This window comes from Epinephelus lanceolatus, chromosome 23 (genome assembly GCF_041903045.1).
Source record: "Epinephelus lanceolatus isolate andai-2023 chromosome 23, ASM4190304v1, whole genome shotgun sequence".
NCBI lineage: Eukaryota > Metazoa > Chordata > Actinopteri > Perciformes > Serranidae > Epinephelus > Epinephelus lanceolatus.
In genome coordinates, this window is record NC_135756.1 from 27,395,456 (window position 1) to 27,415,990 (window position 20,535).

The 20,535-nt window shown below is 41.6% G+C and overlaps 1 protein-coding gene across 1 annotated transcript in view; it reads right to left on the reverse strand.

Moving 5' to 3' along the window:
- ano2b (anoctamin 2b) overlaps window positions 1-20,535 on the reverse strand; it is a 114,409-nt gene that overhangs the window by 79,864 nt on the left and 14,010 nt on the right. Inside the window, exon 4 of the mRNA XM_078165133.1 lies at window positions 19,936-20,319. Coding sequence (XP_078021259.1) covers window positions 19,936-20,319 — 384 coding nt within the window. The remainder of the gene's footprint in view (window positions 1-19,935; window positions 20,320-20,535) is intronic.

The window sequence follows — 20,535 nt, forward strand, 5'->3', positions numbered from 1 at the left end:
TAACTGCACCCAGTCTAATAATACTGTGAGTACTGCCAGCAGTCGGTAACAGCTTTGTGCAGCCATGATGTAGTGTAGCACTTTAGTACCATGGCTGTGGTCACAAATAGAACAGACCACACCCAGCTGTGTTGTTGAGTGTGGTCAGAGGTAGGATTCAGGAAGTCCAGTTGGAGTGAAAAATTAATACTTTATCGGTCGCCAAGACAGTGCAAAATAATCTGTAATACTGACAGACAGGATTTTGCAACTTTTGGAAGTTATTTTATTTGTCATCAGGACAATTACAAGGTAAACAGTAGAAATGCAGTGCGCATATAACGGCTTGACTATATGGAGAAAATGAAATCTAACAATATTTGTGTGATTTTCTCCAGGATAATAATTTATTTGAGGAATTTCAGTCAGGATTTAGAGTGCATCATAGCACTGAGACAGCTCTAGTTAAAATTACAAATGACCTTCTGATTGCTTCAGACAAAGGACTCGTCTCTGTTCTTGTTTTATTAGATCTTAGTGCGGCGTTTGACACAATTGACCATCAAATTCTACTGCAGAGACTGGATCACTTAATTGGCCTAAAAGGTTCAGCACTAAGCTGGTTTAAATCTTATTTATCTGATCGTTTTCAATTTGTTGACGTTCGTAATGAATCATCCTTACGTACCAAAGTTTGTTTTGGAGTTCCGCAAGGTTCTGTGCTCGGACCAATCCTATTTACTCTATATATGCTTCCTTTAGGTAACATCATTAGAAATCACTCTATAAACTTCCATTGTTATGCGGATGATACACAGTTGTATTTATCGATGAAGCCAGAAGAAAGTAATCAATTAACTAAACTCCATAACTGCCTTAAAGACATAAAAAATTGGATGAGCACCAATTTCCTGATGTTAAATTCAGACAAAACTGAAGTTATTGTTCTTGGCCCCAAACAACTCAGAGACTCTTTATCTGATGACATAGTTTCTCTAGATGGCATTGCTCTGGCCTCTAGCACTACCGTAAGAAACCTCGGAGTAATATTTGATCAAGATTTGTCTTTTAATTCTCATTTAAAGCAAACCTCACGGACTGCATTTTTTCATCTGCGTAATATTGCTAAAATTAGGCCTATCCTGACCCGAAAAGATGCAGAAAAATTGGTCCACGCTTTTGTTACCTCAAGGCTGGATTACTGTAACTCTCTATTATCAGGTAGCTCTAGTAAGTCCTTAAAAACTCTCCAGCTAATTCAGAATGCAGCAGCACGTGTACTAACAGGAACTAAGAAACGAGATCATATTTCTCCTGTTTTAGCTTCTCTGCACTGGCTCCCTGTAAAATCCAGAATTGAATTTAAAATCCTACTGTTAACTTATAAAGCTCTAAATGGTCAAGCTCCGTCATATCTTAGAGAGCTCATAGTGCCATATTATCCCACCAGAACACTGCGCTCTGAGAACGCAGGGTTACTCGTGGTCCCTAAAGTCTCCAAAAGCAGATCAGGAGCCAGAGCCTTCAGCTATCAGGCTCCTCTCCTGTGGAATCATCTTCCTATTACGGTCCGGGAGGCAGACACCGTCTCCACATTTAAGACTAGACTTAAGACTTTCCTCTTTGATAAAGCTTATAGTTAGGGCTGGCTCAGGCTTGCCCTGTACCAGCCCCTAGTTAGGCTGACTTAGGCCTAGTCTGCCGGAGGACCCCCTATAATACACCGGGCTCCCTCTCTCTCCCTCTCTCTCTCTCTCTCTCTCTCTCTCTCTCTCTCTCTCTCACTCTCATCCTATTACTGCATCTTGCTAACTCGGCCATTCTGGATGTCACTAACTCGGCTTCTTCTCCGGAGCCTTTGTGCTCCACTGTCTCTCAGAATAACTCATACCGCAGCGGTGCCTGGACAGTGTGACGTGTGTGGTTGTGCTGCTGCCGTGGTCCCGCCAGATGCCTCCTGCTGCTGCTGCCATCATTAGTCATTAGTCATACTTCTACTGTTATTATACACATATGACTATTGTCACACAAGTATACTGTCTGATACTAATACATACTTTCAACATATTGTACCACAGTAGCCAGAACTATAACTATAATATTATTACTTTCATTAATGTTGTTGTAAGCTACTGTCATTACCTGCATCTCTCTCTCTCTCTCTCTCTCTCTCTCTCTCTCTCTGTCTCATTGTGTCATATGGATTACTGTTAATTTATTATGCTGATCTGTTCTGTATGACATCTATTGCACGTCTGTCCGTCCTGGAAGAGGGATCCCTCCTCAGTTGGAGGGAGTTTTTCCTTATCCGCTGTGAGGGTCTTAAGGACAGAGGGATGTCGTATGCTGTAAAGCCCTGTGAGGCAAATTGTGATTTGTGATATTGGGCTTTATAAATAAAATTGAAATTGAAAATTGAATATTTTTAACAATATCGATATTGCAACAATATTGTAATGTCAACTATCGGTGCTTCCAAAGTATTAATAACTTGAAGATTTCTCGACTTAATGACATTTATGCTCATTGCTGTAAGTGCAATAAACCCTTGGCCAATAAAAAGCCAATACTTTATTAAACCTTTGAAACCTGGAACAACATCAGTTTTCTTGTGCTGCTTTCAGAAAGGAATCAAGCTCAGGTTTCAAAGGGTTAATACACGTGTTCAACAAGCATAAACACATGGAAAGCAATGTTTTTATCTGCTGTATCCGCAGTAACTCATCCACCGCCACTACTGTCATGTTTTACACAAACTCAACGCGCTAGCTCAGCTAAAAGCAAATTGTTAAAAATAAGCTAAAACAAAAGCTGTCTGCATGTAGACTGATTATCTTAGTCTGCTACGCATCTTACAATTTACCAGCAGTATCTGCAGGCAGTGAATCACCTCAGCAGCAACGGGAAGTGAAGGGAGGACAGGAGGAGGAATGACTGATTCGGACTGATGTCTGTGTTCTTCACTCTGTCTAAACTTCACTCACTATTTGTTATGTCAGGAATATCATTCATTTTATTGACAGTTTAGATTTGTTTCCAGCAAGATACTGAGTTTGTGTAATGACTTTGCTGTTGTAAACGTTATTGTTGCTGCTCTAGAAACAATATTTAGTTCTATTTAAAAATTCAATAATTCTGTTATTATTTAGTAGGGGGAAAAAAATTACAGTAGCAATGAAGAACCGAACCAATATGGAGTACCAAGAAGAGTAGTATCGATAAAATCCTAACAATAGTCATCCCTAATCACCAGTAATGTGGATATGATGACTGAGTGGGTAAAGGCAGATAACAGAGAAGCTAAAACAGTCCATTAAGTTCAGAAAATGACCGTTAAACTTCAATTAATAGCCCAGGCTATTATTCGCTTAAATCACTGAACTCAGTGGGCCTATATCTGGGACAGGCCTTTAATTCCTTTCACACAAAACGGTTGATCAGCAAACATCAGGAAATACAGTCTAACTATTTAAACCAGTATGGCTATTATAAGCTTCAGGTAATATATCAGTTATGAATCAGTCATTTGATCATCGACAGACAGCACATCAGAGAGTGTTACGGCACTCTTAGCTGCTTGGCAACCAGATCAGGTGTCTAATTAAAGACAGGCGTTTATCTGTCAAAATGTGCAGCCACACTGGGCCAGTAAAAAGGACTGGGCGTTTAATTGGGACTATGCTTTTAATTAAGTTTTACAGTACATCATGGTATTGTAATACAGCCTTTAAAACCCCCAAAAAGACAACACTTACAGTATTACAATATCCAAAATCTAAGACAATAGCTATTCTCTTATCACCATGTCGATATCATATCAATATACTGCCCTGCCCTATTTCACATTACAAAGTTTTTTACCAGTAAGATCTGACCTGGTGACTCTAGAAGTAAATTTGCAGAGTAGGAAACTGATAGCTGACTTCAGGAGCTTATTGCACTGTCACAAAAATTAAAAAATCAGCACTGATTCATTGACATTATGTTCAAATGCTACAGTGACTTCATCCTTTTACTTCCACATCTACACCTCGCTCTCCTCCCTCACATACTTGTACCCACCTCCTACCAACATCCATTATTTTCTACCCACTTGCTCACATTAATTTCTCAGATCTCTCGCCCCCTTTTCCTTCCTCCTCCTTCCCCTCCTCGCCCTCCCCTCCCTCCTCCCTTATCGCTCCATCAAAAAGCAAGGGATATAAATACCTTTCAGCCTGGAGAAGGTTAATTAGTAGAGGGATTTCCAATTAGCTCTTTATCTCTGTAGGGGGGGTAACTAGGACGCAGCCAGGGGCGTTTTTGGATGGGAGGAGGGGGTGTGCATGGAATATGAGAAGGTGATCGGTTGGGTGATGTGATGGCTGGGAAGAGAGTGAAGTAGTGAGGAGTCAAGAGGAGTGTGAATGGTGCGAACAAGAGAAAGATAAAGACAGTGACAAAGGGTGATGGATCACACAGAGAAAGACTAATTAAGACAAAGAGAGAGCCACAAAGCAACACAAAGAGAAACACTGCGTGGCAGGTGGTTCTAAGTAGAACTCATTGAATTGGGTTAAAGGCTGTGGGGGCGCTGACATTACAGGAGCTCCTAAAGACCTACAGGTGGTCGGATGTATGGATTAACCTGGATATACTGACTGCTGATGCATTCTGCAACTACAGGCTACAATTAAACATACATCTGAACTGATCATTTGTGTTGACTCACAACATGATGCAAAGCATTTCTTTTTGGTAGATTAATACCAATAGCAATAGCAAGCCACAGGTTTCTGCTGCTGAGCTATAACATAAGTTGCAGAACACACTGAAAAGAAATCATTACATGACTCTTTTAGTCTACTTCAGAGTACCAAAAGGTAGACTGGGCTCATCCCTAATACATGGAGTTTGAAGTTGCCACAGTAACAGTCAGGGTGTCCATTATCTTGAGTTTTTATGATCCTGTTGCTGTACTCAGACTTTTAAAAAGCAGCCTCAAAACTTAGTTTTCTGTCACCTTTCAACACTGTCTACTGCCTTTCAGAAGCTGAACAGTTAGTTGTTAATGGTTAAAATGTCTTCCTTTATCTTATAACTGGAGCAATAGGGCACTCCTCTCCTTGCAAAGTCCAAGTATATGTAGGTATTGGAAAATGTGTCAGCCTGAAAACAGACTCACAACTTTTCATAGGCAGTAAGTGGCTTCACCCCAAGTTCATCCTGGGATAGACTTTAGCCACCCCTACGTATGGATGTATAGATTAGTGCAGAGATATTTATTAGAGACCAGCCCAGAAGTTAAACTTATTGGGGGGAGACCAATTTTGAAATTCTGGGCAGAAAACAATGTTTAAAAAAACAATTTGGCTGACAGTCGATAACCAATAGTGATATCAATGTTTAATTTGTTTTTGTTGTTATATATTTCCCCTTTTGTGCTTAGACTCTTTAAAAAATAACTTAAAGGTAATTAAGCCCTTTTTAAGCCACCTTTGAATGAACACAAATTCAATTTTAGGCTACAAATTTATGAAACAACCTTCAATATAACCAGGCATGGCGCTACACCGGGGCTAGGGGGTGCTATAGCCCCATCAAAAATCTGTGTAGCCCCAGTTAAACCCCTCAAGCATTTTATTTTATATTTTATAATATATATTTTTAAGTTAAAAAACATTAGAAAGTTCACAAGTAGCCATTCTGTTCCAGTGCAATCCCCACTTGCATATTTGTGCTGCGCCTGTACCCCATTGATTGGTGTAGGCTACCATAACCTGTGTGTGAGAGGTCAGAGGTGAGAGGGGAGGGGCGGGGGGAGTCTTTTGTTTATACTCACGCATTAGGCTAAGGCTAGCTAGCCTGCAGTCCCTTGCAATGGATCATTTTATGTTTAAGAAAAAAAGAGTGCAGGTAGAAAATGAAGACCAAGACCCAGTCTCCCAGAGGGACAAAGAAGAAGAGGGAGTTTCGGAAAATGAATCTGAGAGAGGAATACGTGAGCCAGCACCTGAAGGAGCTCCAGAGCAGTCCATCGCTGCTAGCTGCTCTACAGCCCCCGTTAGCTGCACTGCTGACACAGACACTGCTCCCTTTGATTTAAGCCAGTCACCTGTTGATGAACCAAGGCGGCCTCTTCTTCGGCATTATCCAGCCACGAAAGTTGGACAGCAGGATCGCTACTTCAATCGTAGATGGTATGAGGATTACAAATGGCTGGAATATTCTATTTCTAAGGACCGTGTTTTTTGCTTTGCATGCCGCCACTTTCAGCATCCTGGAAACCATGGAGAGAAGGCAGCATTTACCCACGATGGCTACCAGAACTGGAAGAAGGCGACAAGTTCATTCAAGACACACAATGCTAGTGTGGAGCATAAATATGCTATGGCAGCATGGAATGAGTGGACTATTCAGAAAGAGTCTGGCTCAACAATATGTAATGCTCTGAGTCATGGACATGCAAAAGTAGTCCAAGAGAACAAAGAGTATATGAGAGCAGTTGTGAAGTTATTGCGTTTCACTGCATACCAGGGACTTTCACAGAGAGGAGACATAGAGAATGACACGGCTGTCAACCAGGGAAACTTCCTTGAACTTTTACAGATTATAGGCAAATTTGACAAAACAGTTGCACAGAAAATATCAGATAATCCAAGAAATGTGAAGTACACGCATCATGATATACAGAATGAAATACTGGACATTATGGCAAATATGATTAGGGACCAGATAAGTGGTGAAATACAAGATGCTGAAATATTTGCTTTGATGGTAGATAAAAGTAAGGACCTGAGTAAAACAGAACAAGTGTCTCTGGTGGTGCGCTACGTGAAAAATGATAAAGTTGTGGAAGAATTTCTCCATTTCACGCCAGCTGACGGTTTAGATGCAGAGTCACTTTTTGCTACAATCAAAGACACTCTCAGTAAATGTAACATTGATCACACTGCCTGTATTGCTCAGTGTTATGACGGCGCTGCAGTAATGTCCGGTGTTCACAACAGGGTCCAAGAGAAATTCAGAGAAGAGGTCCCTCAGGCAATCTACGTTCATTGCCATGCACACCACCTGAATCTTGTTTTGGTGGACTGTGTCAGAAATGTGAAGCCAGCGGGGGATTTTTTTGTTATTGTGCAAGACATGTACAAGTTTTTCTCAGGCTCATTTGTCCATGCCCATTTCATTAAGAAGCAAAGGGAACTTGAGCCCTCTCAGCAGCCCACTGAACTTAAGAAACTGTCTGATACGCGCTGGTCCTCCCAGTACTACTCACTGTGGGCAGTGCAAAAAACCTTGCCCGCCATCACTGCAACCTTAAATGACATTAAGGCGCAACCAAATCCATGCAGATCCACTGATGCACGGTCATTAATCTCACTCATTGATGCTGAATTCATCCTCCATCTTATCCTGTTTGAGGATCTTTTTTGTACAGCAAAGTTCATGTCTGACACTCTACAGTCCCCCGATCTTTTGCTGGAGACTGCCACCGACCTCGCGCACTCGGTCATCACAGGCCTAAAAGAAAAGCGCACAGAGGACTCTTGGAGAGCCATATGGAGCAAGGCAGAGGCCCTGTGCACAAAGGTCGGTGTCGCAAAACCACCGCAGCTCCCACAAGAGAAGAGACAATCCCAACAGCCTCGCCATCTGCAGGACTATGTAGTTGAAGCTCCAATTCAAACAGAACATCCATCCATGTCCTCTCCGGATAAACTTCAAACATCCTCATTCTACCCTGTCATTGACCGACTAGTGAATGAAATGACACGACGATTTTCAACAGAAGCAGGTGCAGTTCTCATGGGCACGTCAGCCCTCAACCCCAAAAATGCCACATTCCTTGAAAAGGAGAGCCTTGAGCCCATGGCGTAGTTGTATGGGATCAAAAAGGACAACCTGCTGGCCGAGGTGCACCAAATGCGCCGGCTCTTGGAAAGAAAAAAAGAACAAGGTGAAACAGTCAGTAGCACACAGGAATTTCTATCCATGCTTAAACCTTACAAAGACTCCTTTGAGGACATCTATAAACTTTTGCGCATATCTGTTACACTGCCTGTAACCTCCGCTTCATGTGAGCGCAGTTTTTCCTGCATGCAGCGCGTAAAAACCTACCTGAGAAACAGAATGGCAAACCCTCGACTCAGCAACCTTGCCTGCCTGTCCATACACACAGAAAGAACCAAGGTCCTGGATGTCCAGAAGATTTTAGACTCATTTGCACTTAACCACAACAACAGACGCATCGTCCTCCTTTAAAACAACTAAAGTGAGTTTTTTCCTGACTTTGCGATCATAGACTGGTTGTGATACATTTGATGTGATGTGATGTGACATTTAATGCGTTACACTGTAACGAATGCACAGCAGGACGTGACATGTATTTTTGTTTGCAGTAGAAGAAATATAATCACCAACATTGTGATGAGCCAATTCATTTTACGCTCTTTAAATGTGTGCCCAGTTAACAGGCACAGGGTGTTTGCACTTCTCGTTGTGCCTTTGTAATTCCATTTTTGACCTTATGATGTTGTGATCCAAATCATTAGTGTGTGCAGTTTACAGCCTATGTTATTAATTTCATTATTCATTTAATTTCTGAAGTTATGATGTTGCGATCCGAATCATTAGACACAAGCTGTTTGCACTTCTCATTGCGGCTGCACTTTGTAGCCTATGTTATTAATTTCACTATTAATTTAATTTCTTAAGTTATGATGTTGTGATCCGAAACAATATTGCCAATGCATAGTTGTTTGTTTTCATTAATTATGCATATGGAATAAATACACTTGCTGTCGCATTTTGGATGTATTGTCTGGTTATTGGCAGGCGCATGGGCGCTGCCCGGTGCTGAATCTGTCACCTTTGCACGTGAAACATTTTTGCCATTGCCTTGTGGTCACTTGTATTAGGCTTAACTATTTTGTTGAATATTCTTTGGCCAAATTCAGTTAAAACTACTTTTATATCGAAAATGCTTGTGCTGTGCATCATAGCTGCTTTTATTGGAAAAAACAAGAACCTCCTTATAAAGTAACTGAAGTCATGAAAATCAATTATTTTCTTAGCACCCCCACGTATCGGTCAAGCTCCCCCTTAACACCGGGAGAGAAAAAATCCTGGCGCCGTGCCTGAATATAACCTTTCACACGAAAAGTATCTTTTAAAAAATAACTGCTTGAAAACCCTTTTTACTATATATCATTATTTCCTCTTTAATGTCTATTTTATATTGCTGTGAAAACATCAAATTTCTCCTTCAAACAGCTGTATTTATTCAAGTTTGTTGCCAAAAAAACTACATTTTACAAGATTATTTTGAACACATCATGAGGACGTTAGAATTTACCTTCGCCCAATATTCATTTTTACTGAATACAGCTGAACACATTTTAAGTTAATTCAATGCAAACTCGTGAGCTGTTAGTTGCAGCCACCTAGCGCTATAAGCTAACGTTAACTAGCGCTCCTCCTGCTCATTTTAACCAAGATTTGTTATTCAAATCTAGCATTATCAGGAATCAACAGGATGCATCCTCTGATGCCACAATAATAAGTTCACTGCATCCTTTTGTCCCAAAGGTGTCCTGCGGAAGATTTCCGTTCATCCCAAACACGTTTTCTAGTGTCCCATATTGCTTCTACTAGCCATCGTCATACAACAATAACATCACAGAGCCCATTTAGCAAACAGTCATTGTATTCTTCTCTCTCATTAATTTACGTTCGTGGCCATTAGTGTCAAGCCCTGCTTTTTAGCCTGTGCAAAACTGATGTGACACAACAGAAAGACATCGGCTACTGCTGTCAGTGGATGTCATCTTATTTGCCAACAGGCTAATGGCAGTTAACATGGCAAATATCGCCCCAAACCAATGTTCAGTCGATAAATAAGTGCATCCCTAAAAATTGCCCTGGTTCTCTTGTCAGGAAGCCTGCGGGATTTTTCCATTGGATTTTGGACTATTGCAGAAAATAAGCTAACATAATGTTCACAAATGAATACCACTTTTATGATTTTTTGAAGCGGAAATGCAATCACCAGAAGTAAAAAGCTAACATTAGGCTATAAACAAACTATACCCTGGTCGCTGACTTCAACGTAGCCACTACAACGAGGCTGTAAAGCCGTGTTCCGTGTGATGATGTTCTGTAGTCTCATTTAAGCCACTTGTTCACAGACGCTTAAAAGCTTGAAAATTCATGAGTGGGGGATTTACTGACATATTTTATGTCGTAGAACAAAACATGGAGGGCACTTAAATTTGGTGAACCACAGACATTATTTCAGGCATCTAACAAAAACCCAATTGAAAAAAACCCACTCTGACTCTGAGACGAAGGAACCAATAGTACTAAAATGCTAACTCACTTCCAGGTTTTAGAACTCTATTAAGGGCGCTTTTGATTACGCTAATGTGTCTCTTTGCTTCCCCACACTTCTTGCGTCTTAGCTCCTCCCAGCGAGAATTTGAGAGACAGATGTGAGAAAGAGACAACCCGGATACACCTGTGTTTCCTCGTTCTAAGCTCCTCAAGATGCCTCCCCACTCCTCATGTCCTTGACATGCATTTAAGGGATTGGAAGGTCCTCTATGGTGGCAGAGGAGGAATAATATCCGGGTTACGGAAGGAGAGAGGACTGGAGGAAGCATAAGTTAGCATAATGAAAAGCACCCATAAAAAGAGACATCTGTAAAACCATTGACAAGACACCTCTGAATGTAAACAGGGCCAATTAATACTGTTTGTATTGTGCATTTTTAATCCATGGGGGGGTTTATATTTGTAATACACTGAGCCTAAGCTGCTTTAACATGCTTACTGTAAGTCTGTGGGTTCATATCAAATAATCTTCACAGCATCAGAACTGTTGCAGTAATTGCCTGAAATGTTTTTCCCTCCTAAAGAAAAACGTGCTCACTTAGTAATCATTAGTATTGTGATTCTGATACGTTTTGTGATTATCAGCATTTCTACACGACACAGCGGAGCAGCAGGATTTGAGCAGACAGGTGCAGTACAGACGAGTGTGCTCCTCCCCGGCCGCCTGTCAAACAATTTGTTGGGAGAGAATCATTCTCTACCTGAGGGAAGTCTTACCAAACAGTTAATCCTGCTCATTCTGTTTCCCAAGCCCCCACAGACTGAACTCTTCAAAAGTCCCAGCTCCACTCCTTGAATTAACATCTTGCTCTGATTTAATTAAAAGCGTTCTGAAGGAGGCTGTCCCTCAGAGATCGAAGGTCAACTCAATAATCCTCAGACACAGTCAACAAGTTTGACATTTACACGCACTCTTCTTTTTTCCCAGCATCCAATTAATCTGAAGTCAAACAGGTTGGACACAAACAGGAGAGTTTAGTTTGGTACAGAAATACTTTGGCTTTGGCTTTCATCTAATGCCAACAATTAAATACTTTAAACATATTTAAGATATTAAACACGTTATGATTCAGTCTACTTTTTAAAAAATACCTTAAATTATCTAATTATGCAGTAAATCACATGATGAACTTAATATCCATGTAAATATTATACTGCTGTATTGTGATGCTTAACATTGACTTTAGAAAAAAAAAATCAAGCCTTGGGAAGTGTCAATTTACAGGGATTATTTTGGATTATTTCTGAGTCATGAAGTGCCTCAAACTGTCTGAATAATCAGTTATTTATTACTGCCACATTGGCCAGTGTGTATTTGCAATATAACACTGTCATGATCTTTGTTGACCTGGTTGTCAATAACAGCTCGAATCACTGTGGTGTTTTGCTGAATGGTTGGTTTATTCGGTGCCACATTCTGCCTCCTGTGACAAACAAAGCCAAACTGAGGAGTCCTATTCCATTCCATCCATCCATCCATTTTCTTCTGTTTATCCTGGGCCAGGTCGCAGGGGCAGCAGGCCGAGCAAAGCACCCAAGACATCCCTCTCCCAAGCAGCACTTTCCAGCTCCTCCTGGGGGACCCCAAGGTGTTCCCAGGCCAGTTGAGATATGTAATCCCTCCAGCATGTTCTGGGTCTGCCCCGGGGCCTCCTACCAGTGGGACGTGCCCGAAACACCTCCAGCGGGAGGCGCCCAGGACGCAGCCTGATGAGATGCCCGAATCACCTCAGCTGACCCCTTTTGACACGAAGGAGCAGTGGCTGTACTTCCTCCGGATGTCTGAGCTCCTCACCCTATCTCTGAGGCTGAGCTGAGCCCAAACTCATTTAAAAATGCTAAAGAACAGATGTGGAGGAAAGTAAAATTGGAGGTTTGTCATCCAATACCAGGCCCACAAACTGTGTTAGCCATTTTCTCAGATGACCCATAATTCCCCCAAAGGTAAAACAATGTCCATTAAAGCCTTTTAGCACACATTTAATTAGCCTGACATCAAAGAACCAAATCACAAATGTGAATTAGTCTGGAACCTTTCAGTTCATTTTTCGATTTCGAAAGAGTGTCATCAACAGCTGCAGACCAAAATACCTCTGATAGCAATTAGATAGACCTTCAACCAATCAGAGCAGCTAAACATGTGACATATCGCTGAGCAACAGACCAATGTGAACAGACGACAGCTTGCAGAGATGAGCTGTGATGGCATAGCATCAATGTGTCTGAACAAGTGTTGCCATTTCGCCACTGTGGCTATCTTGGTTGTGTCCCAAGCGCTCGGGTGCACAAGCAAAAAAAAGGCTTTACCATGTATATAGCGTACTGCGCGAAGGTTTCCACAAGGTGTCCACCACTGTTTGAAACGTGACCTATGTTAGATAACAGTTGTGATCACCTGACCCATCTGAGGCCTGCTGGAAATCTGTCTGAACGGGAGGGGGACCAGACACATCTACCAGAGCAAATAAAACATGAGCTTAATGCCCTTATAAACCAACAGGTCAGAGGTTAATGCTCGGCCTCTGTGATGTAAGTTCATTAGTTCAAATTACAAAAAATGTTTCCGCTGCATCATCCTGGTGCAGATTCATTTCCTTTTGATGCTGATGCATGACCCTCGTGGATTATCATCAAAGTTAAAAAACTTTTATTTACGACATTATTTCGTTATCTGCACATGGACTTTGGTGAGAAAATGCATTTCCATTTTCTGATTCTATCTATATGAGTGATTAAGTGAGCAGCAAACCTGCAGTTATTATCAGACAATGTTCCCTCTCTCTGCCAGAACCTCCTACAACCACATCTAGCTGATGGAAGGAGTGTAATTATGTTTGTCAGTCATTTTGTAAGAGTACCCCTCACTACATTCAAATGAAGGATATTGGAAAGCAGGTCTTCCTCTTTATATTGGCTGCTCTCGGCAGCAGATTCGATCTACCCCTCAATCCACGAGATGAGATAAGGAGCTATCAGTCAGTCAGCTAATCTCATCCTGGCTTAGGCTCCGTGGCCACACTGTCAGCAATCTGATTAATACTAGCCTGCAGACCACACACACTGCCAACTGGCTGCGAGCCAGCACACACACATGTCCGCGCAGTCACATGTGTTTAGCGGAATAGGTATTACACACTCACATAGAAAACCCTAATTCTGTCCACTGGTATGACACTGTAAAAGTCAGACTACACTGCATATGTGCAGATAACTCTGCCCTGAACAGTGTGAGCCTATTAGCACATTGTATAACTGTTCCTGTTTCTAATACTCAGTATTAAGGATGTAACAATTCACAAAATTGCAAGCCCATTCTTTGCAGCTTCCAACAGCTGATGTGAGAGACACTTCATTATCCCAAATGATTCCTCTTAGTGATGGAGCCAAAGAGCAGCAGCAGTTCATTTGGTAACAAGTGGAACTTTAACAATAACTACGTTTGTACAACTCTGTGGCAGTGAGCCTGCAGCCCCACTGCAAGAACACAGAGCACACAAACTGTGCGTCCTGCCAAGCACCTACTACACACACACACACACACACACACACACACACACACACACACACACCAAAAGAAGGACTGAACCACACACTCTCGCACACAAGTACTGGTTGCTGCATAACATACAATCAGAGCAAAGCGATTTGTACATGTCAAAACAAAATTACCCGTTTCAGGCTAAATTGGTAAATCGATACAAAGGGGTCAGTGCAGCAGCTGTGTTGGCTACAGCGACTAGAATTTAAGTCTGCCAGCTCACATGAAACCGTCACAGCCTCATGTGGAGTCGAACACCAAAAATAAACAGAATCCCAGTCATATATAAAGATGGTAGAGACAAAATAGCAAACACCGCATGGAAAAGAAGTTTAGATCGGACGCAGCATCTCCCGTGATCGTACAGGCGTGGTCGGCCGTAAGGTCAACAGGAGCCCTGCCAAGTCAAAGATATTCTTTTTTTTTTTCTTTTTTTTTAACCATTAATTTCGAAATGAATGATTTGCATTTGTAGGGGAGAGTTTTTACTGTGTTTTACTGTCATTTACAGTTGATTCCTCTCCTCTCTGTGTTTCACTGAGGGTGGGGCTTCACCTGACGTCAACTCATTAAGTTGTGTACAATAATGCAAGTGCCACAGGCCTGAGCTAAAAAATAGTGTCTAAAACAAAATTATTGTTCTGTCTATGAACCTTGACAATTATTGAGCCACATCTTAATTGTTCTTGCTGTTAATCTATGTTTCATGTGTTAGTGGAGCCAATTTAATCGATAATAATATCACAACGAAAGTTGTGATGTACTCCCCTAGTAATTGATTGGGTTAGCATATCCCCCCACCCCCACCCCCACCACTTACAGGAAGGTAACGGAATCACATTTAGAAAAGTGCAGTAAAGGTAAGTTATATTCTGTAAACCAGTCATTCTCAAATGGTGTGCCGCCAATCCAGGTGTGCTGTGGGACTTTGTGATACCCACACATTATTGCAATATTCAACTGGGCCTATACAAAAAGTTAGGAATGAATTTTTAATGGACTCTATCAGTATGTTGTGCGCGACCATTTCCTCACAAAGAAGCAAAAAATTGTAATGGAATGGAATAGAATGGAATGGAACTGAATTGAATTGAATTGAATTGAATTGAATTGAATTTTAATGTTTTTAAAAAACCTTAACTGGGAACCTATTTGTCACCGTTTGCACATGGGAATTCTAAGTGTGTGACGCATCAAAAGCCCTGATTGGCAGCCAGTGTGAGGGATGATAACATTTAAAAGGAGAAAGCCGTCAGTGGGAGCAAATTACAACAAAGCACCAGTGAATACGACCTACAACTGAAAGAAAAGAGGAAAAAAAAACCTGTCAGTAGACAGTACCACAAAAGCTACTTGTCTTATTTGTTCTTATTTTTATTGTCTTACGTCGTGATAAGAGTGAACACGTTATAGAAGCAAAAAGGGCACAAAAAGTTCAAAAACCACTGCTATAAACTATCATTTAGCAGTGTAGGTCACATGAGGTCAGAGAGTTAACACCATGTATATGAATTTTCAAAAGAACATGAACGGAGCTCAGAACAGAGGATAGAGTGTGATACATCTTAGGAAAAGATACACTTAATAGTTCAGTTCGAATACTCTGCACTTCACAACTTTGGTCTGATCAAATCAAGTGGGACAATCCCTAGTTGTTTCCATATGATCAATACAGATCCACAATACTGGCTATAGGTCTGGGTGAAATGCCAGTATATACTGTGTGACATATGACAGTAGAAATGTGCCCAGCAGAAAGGTTTGGCAAAACCGTTTCTACCATGAGACCAATTCGAGGCAGGGTATGTAGCAAATCAGGACTGGATTCTTGCATGATCTCATGAACCCTGCCGCCTTGCAGGGTAACGTGATTTGGGCAGACATAAAGGAGAGTGAAGTTGCAAATAATAATACCTGGAAGTGTTGTCCGATGGGAAGCAGTTTTTTTTTGTTGTAGTTTGTATGAAAGTCCCAAATAAAAAAAATATAGTACAGCATGTACTGTATTGAGATATACAACCATTACCATGATATAAAGTGACATATACCATGATAGAAAAATTCGGCCATATCATCTACCCCTACTATTTACAGTAAACATTGTTGGCTGAAGGTTTCCTTTGTCCTCACAAGTGCTTCTGGATGACTGAACAAGGCAGAGTGACTCAGACTTGATTTTTTTCTCCATTGCTCAGTTTGCTCAGGTTTGGTGCACCAACTTGTGCATTTGTGTGTGTTGCCCTGGATACAAGCTGTTTCTGACACAGGGCAGTCTGCAATTCTTAAAATACCTCTTTGTGGAAAATTTTCTATCAAGGCTTCACCTTAATTATTCTGTGGTCAGTTTATTAGGAAGGTTTGGTGTTCTTGAAAAGAAAAGTCCTGTTATGTCCGTCTATCTTTTGATAACTTGCAAGTAAAATGCAGTTGGTCCATGTTTGACATTCTGCCACCTCAATATGATATCTATAATTTAACCTTTTGTGATATTTGCCTCCATAAATGTCATTTATTTAAGGTTAGACCCATTGCCAAAGGAACACATGGGGTCTAAACCGGAGCCTCCGTGTGAAGTTCTTGTATTGACAGCTCTTGTATTGACACTTCATGTCAATATAAGAGCTGAAATAAATCATTCTAGAATAAAAAATAAAGGATTTGTGGGGTAAAAAGGAAGGCCATTGCGTTTATGTCCTTTTCTGTAAGATGTTTCAACCTTGTGCTCACCATATGGGCTAATTTTTCTGCAAAAAAAAGTCAGAAAACTCCTATTTTGGTCATGTGAATGAACTGTTGTCACTTAGCATGGCACAACAAGGTGCAAATTACTGCCTGTTGATAGTGTTTACACCCTGACATGATCTTATTTCATATTCTTGGTTGAGAAAAAATATTCCATTCACATGCTTAAGCTGAGCAGGTACAGTTGGATATCTTAGCGTCCCTTTGGTCATGATCGTGCCTGCACTTTGTTCGCTTCAAAGCTGACACACACTTTTACCTGGTGTTTCTGTTATTTTGTCCAACAGCAGTAAGGTGACTAAAAAAGAAACGGCTCAGTGCATAAAACATCAAAGGGAAATAAAAGATAGATTTCAAAGTTTAACAGAAACCTCCTCATGACACTTGTCTCTTGCTGGTGTGATAGCCACCTTGCATCCCTAACAACACATTGAGTCTCACCCACCTCTTTCCTCTACCATCTGAGCTAGGTTCCTATGTAGGCGCTCACCTTAAATAGCTCAAGACAGAGTTACATCAGCTCCTGTGTCAGGGTTTAAAATCCTGTTACAGTCTGTACAAACTGTAGTATCTAGTCTGTATATCAATCCACAGGCTGTTGGATAATGTCCGAGATTATACTGATTACTTCTCCAGGTATTGTGATCGAATAGATCAACTGTAGGGAGATTACTGCTTTTTTCAAAATGTAAGTCTGACATCATCTGCCAGCAGACCAGCAAGGGAACATGTTAGTGGTTTGTATATTTTGACCATTTCCTACTAATGCTCTATAGTTTACTCAAAGCTTCACCAATCCATGTTTTTAAATAAGACACCCTGCAGTTCCCTTCAGTTCTATGGAGCACTCATTGATTGTGTTTTGAGGCCCACAGTGTTCATGTTTTGTGTCCCTCTCGTCAGCATTGTTTCCGGCTGCAACACACAGCTGTTTGCAGCAAAAAGCTCTTTTAAACCTACTGTACACCACCAATCCAGCCCAAAACAGCAAGCAGACAAAGCCAGCAATTAGCTGGTAAACAGAGAGGAGTATTTAGCAGCTAAAAGGACAGATACACTCATCGGCCACTTTATTATTAGGTACACCTTGCTTGTACCAGACTGGACCCCTTTTGCATTCAGAACTGCCTTAATCGTACGTGGCATAGATTCATCATGCTGCCTGGAAATATTCCTCAGAGATTTTGGTCCATATTGACATGACAGCATCACACAGCTGCTGCAGATTTGTCAGCTGCACATCCATGATGTTAATCTCCCGTTCCACCACATCCCAAAGGTGCTCTATTGGATTGAGATCCGGTGACTGTGGAGGCCGTTGGAGTACAGTGAACTCATTGTCATGTTCAAGTTGATACAAGGCAGGATGGATCCATGCTTTCATGTTGTTTACACCAAATTCTGACCCTACCATCTGAATGTCACAGCAGAAATCGAGACTCATCAGACCAGGCAACGTATTTCCAATCTTGTATTGTCCAATTTTGGTGAGCCCGTGTGAATTGTAGCCTCAGCTTCCTGTTGTTAGCTGACAGGAGTGGCACCTGGTGTGATCCTCTGCTGCTGTGGCCCATCTGCTTCAAGGTTCGATGTGTTGTTGTTTCAGAGATGGTCTTTTGCATACCTTGGTTATAACGAGCGGTTATTTGAGTTACTGTTCCCTTTCTATCTTCTTGAACCAGTCTGGTCATTCTCCTGTGACCTCTGGCATCAACAAGGCATTTTTGCCTAGAAAACTGTCGCTCACTGGAAATTCTATCTTTTTCAGACCATCCTCTGTAAACCCTGGAGATGGTTGTGCGTGAAAATCCCAGTAGATCAGCAGTTTCTGAAAAACTCAGACCAGCCTGTCTCATACCAACAACCATGCCACGTTCAAAGTCACTTAAATCACCTTTCTTCCTCATTCTGATGCTCGGTTTGAACTTCAGCAGGTCATCCTGACCATGTCTACATGCCTAAATACATTGAGTTGCTGCCACGTGATTGGCTGATTTACTATTTTCATTCACGAGCAGTTGAACAGATGTACCCAAAAAAAGTGGCCGGTGTGTGTATTCTTCAGGATTTGGTGGAGACCAAAACAGAGCTAAAAAGGAAAGTGATAGACATTCATAAGATGGCAAAAAACACTATTTCAAATTCATGTTAATGTTGCTCAGTTTCTGCCGGACTCTGTCGTCGTCATTGTTTTTTAACATGTTTGCTATGTCAACTAAGGTGATAACACATCAATGTGAACAGCTTGTTAAGCTGCTCCTAAATAACCAAAAAATAAATGAAAGCAGGTTTAACTGTCGACTTTTAGCTAATGTTCCTGATGCCAAAATGTTTGTTTATATTGCTTATTTTTATTGCATCTTTTATTCTTATTATAATCTTTATTTGAATCTTGTTTGGTTTATTGTCTATTTTATTTGACTGTTACAGGGTGAGCCTGCCTGAGGCCTATAACTTTCACTGTCTCATTGCTCTGTACAATGCACATAAGACAGTAAAAACCTTCAACCTTGAGCACAGTGGGCTTTTATTCCATTAAATGTTCCCACCTTTCATACAACAGCTTGTTTCAGACCAAGGTTGTTTTCTACAAACCTTTTAATGCACCAACAAGGAAGAGTACACACCAAAAGCACCAATCTGAACTGCATCCCCTACATTATACCAGAGACCATCTTGTAAGGGATCACTCCAGCTACGATAAAGCAGTGCGCAACTTAAGACAAATTTGGGCCAGGGGCATGAAGTGGGGGAAAATGGCCCCTTCCCTACCCCACTATTTCTGGCGCCTTTGCTTGGACAACACCCATCTTCAAACTCACCCACTGTGATCTCGACTACACAGGGGCGTAAAGTGGGGGTGCCAATGGCCTACTTCCCTACTTCAGGACCCCTCGCTCGGATCACACCGTTCTTCAAACTCGGCCTTCATTTTCATCTCAACTACAGACCTGTAAAGTTTCCTGACTGCATCTTGCTTGGTTGTGATGCAATCATGTTGACAAAATGTTCCCACAGACAGACAGACAGGCATATACACAAACACTTGGCAAAATACTCAAACCAGCTTCTGTGGTAGTTCCCGCTATGGTAGGTGTCTCCAGGACCACATTTTGCAATGACAGACACAAACAGACTTACAAGGTGAAAACAAGACCAGCTGTCAGGACATTGTCGCAGCTGCTAAATAACATGTATAAAAAGTATGAGATATGGGCCCATCTTCGGTACCAATACAATGTCTTGGAGACAAAAGGAAGGGTAGGACATGGACATTAGCATGACCACACATGTACACTCACCTCTCTGTCTCTCTCTATCTCCAGGCCGGCCTCCACCAGGTTGGCCTCAAATTCCTGTCTGATTAAACGCATCTCATGGTCAGCTGGCTCCGTTAACTCGTTCCCTCCTGCACCTCCAAGTTCCATAAACACCTCGCCGGCACTGGCAGCATCCCCTCCCCGTACGCTGCCTCTTCTTGCTGCCGCATCTGAGACCGCCGAAGGGGGAAAGTTGCCATTGGAAACGATGGATAATCTGTCGTGTGAAACTGAGGTGCTGGCGCGAGATCGAATGGAGCTGCGCCGTCGCTGATGGAAGACCAGAACGTAATCAACTTTCCGTCTGCCATCAGAGAAGTAGAGGCCCTCCCCGCCGGCCTGAGGGCTTGAAATGGAACCCACGACCTGCAGGGAGTCAAGAGAAACCAAAAGGGAATTTAAAATATACAGTAAGCGAGCTGTGCTGTAAAACAGTGGCACAGTAGCACCTACCATTGAACCTGATGTTAGAGGAAACCCTCATCTCCATCATATTACCATTTGTTTACAATACTCAATTGCAAGGCATCACAATCAATTTAACAAGTACATAGTGTTTAAAGCCAGCATACACAGAACCTT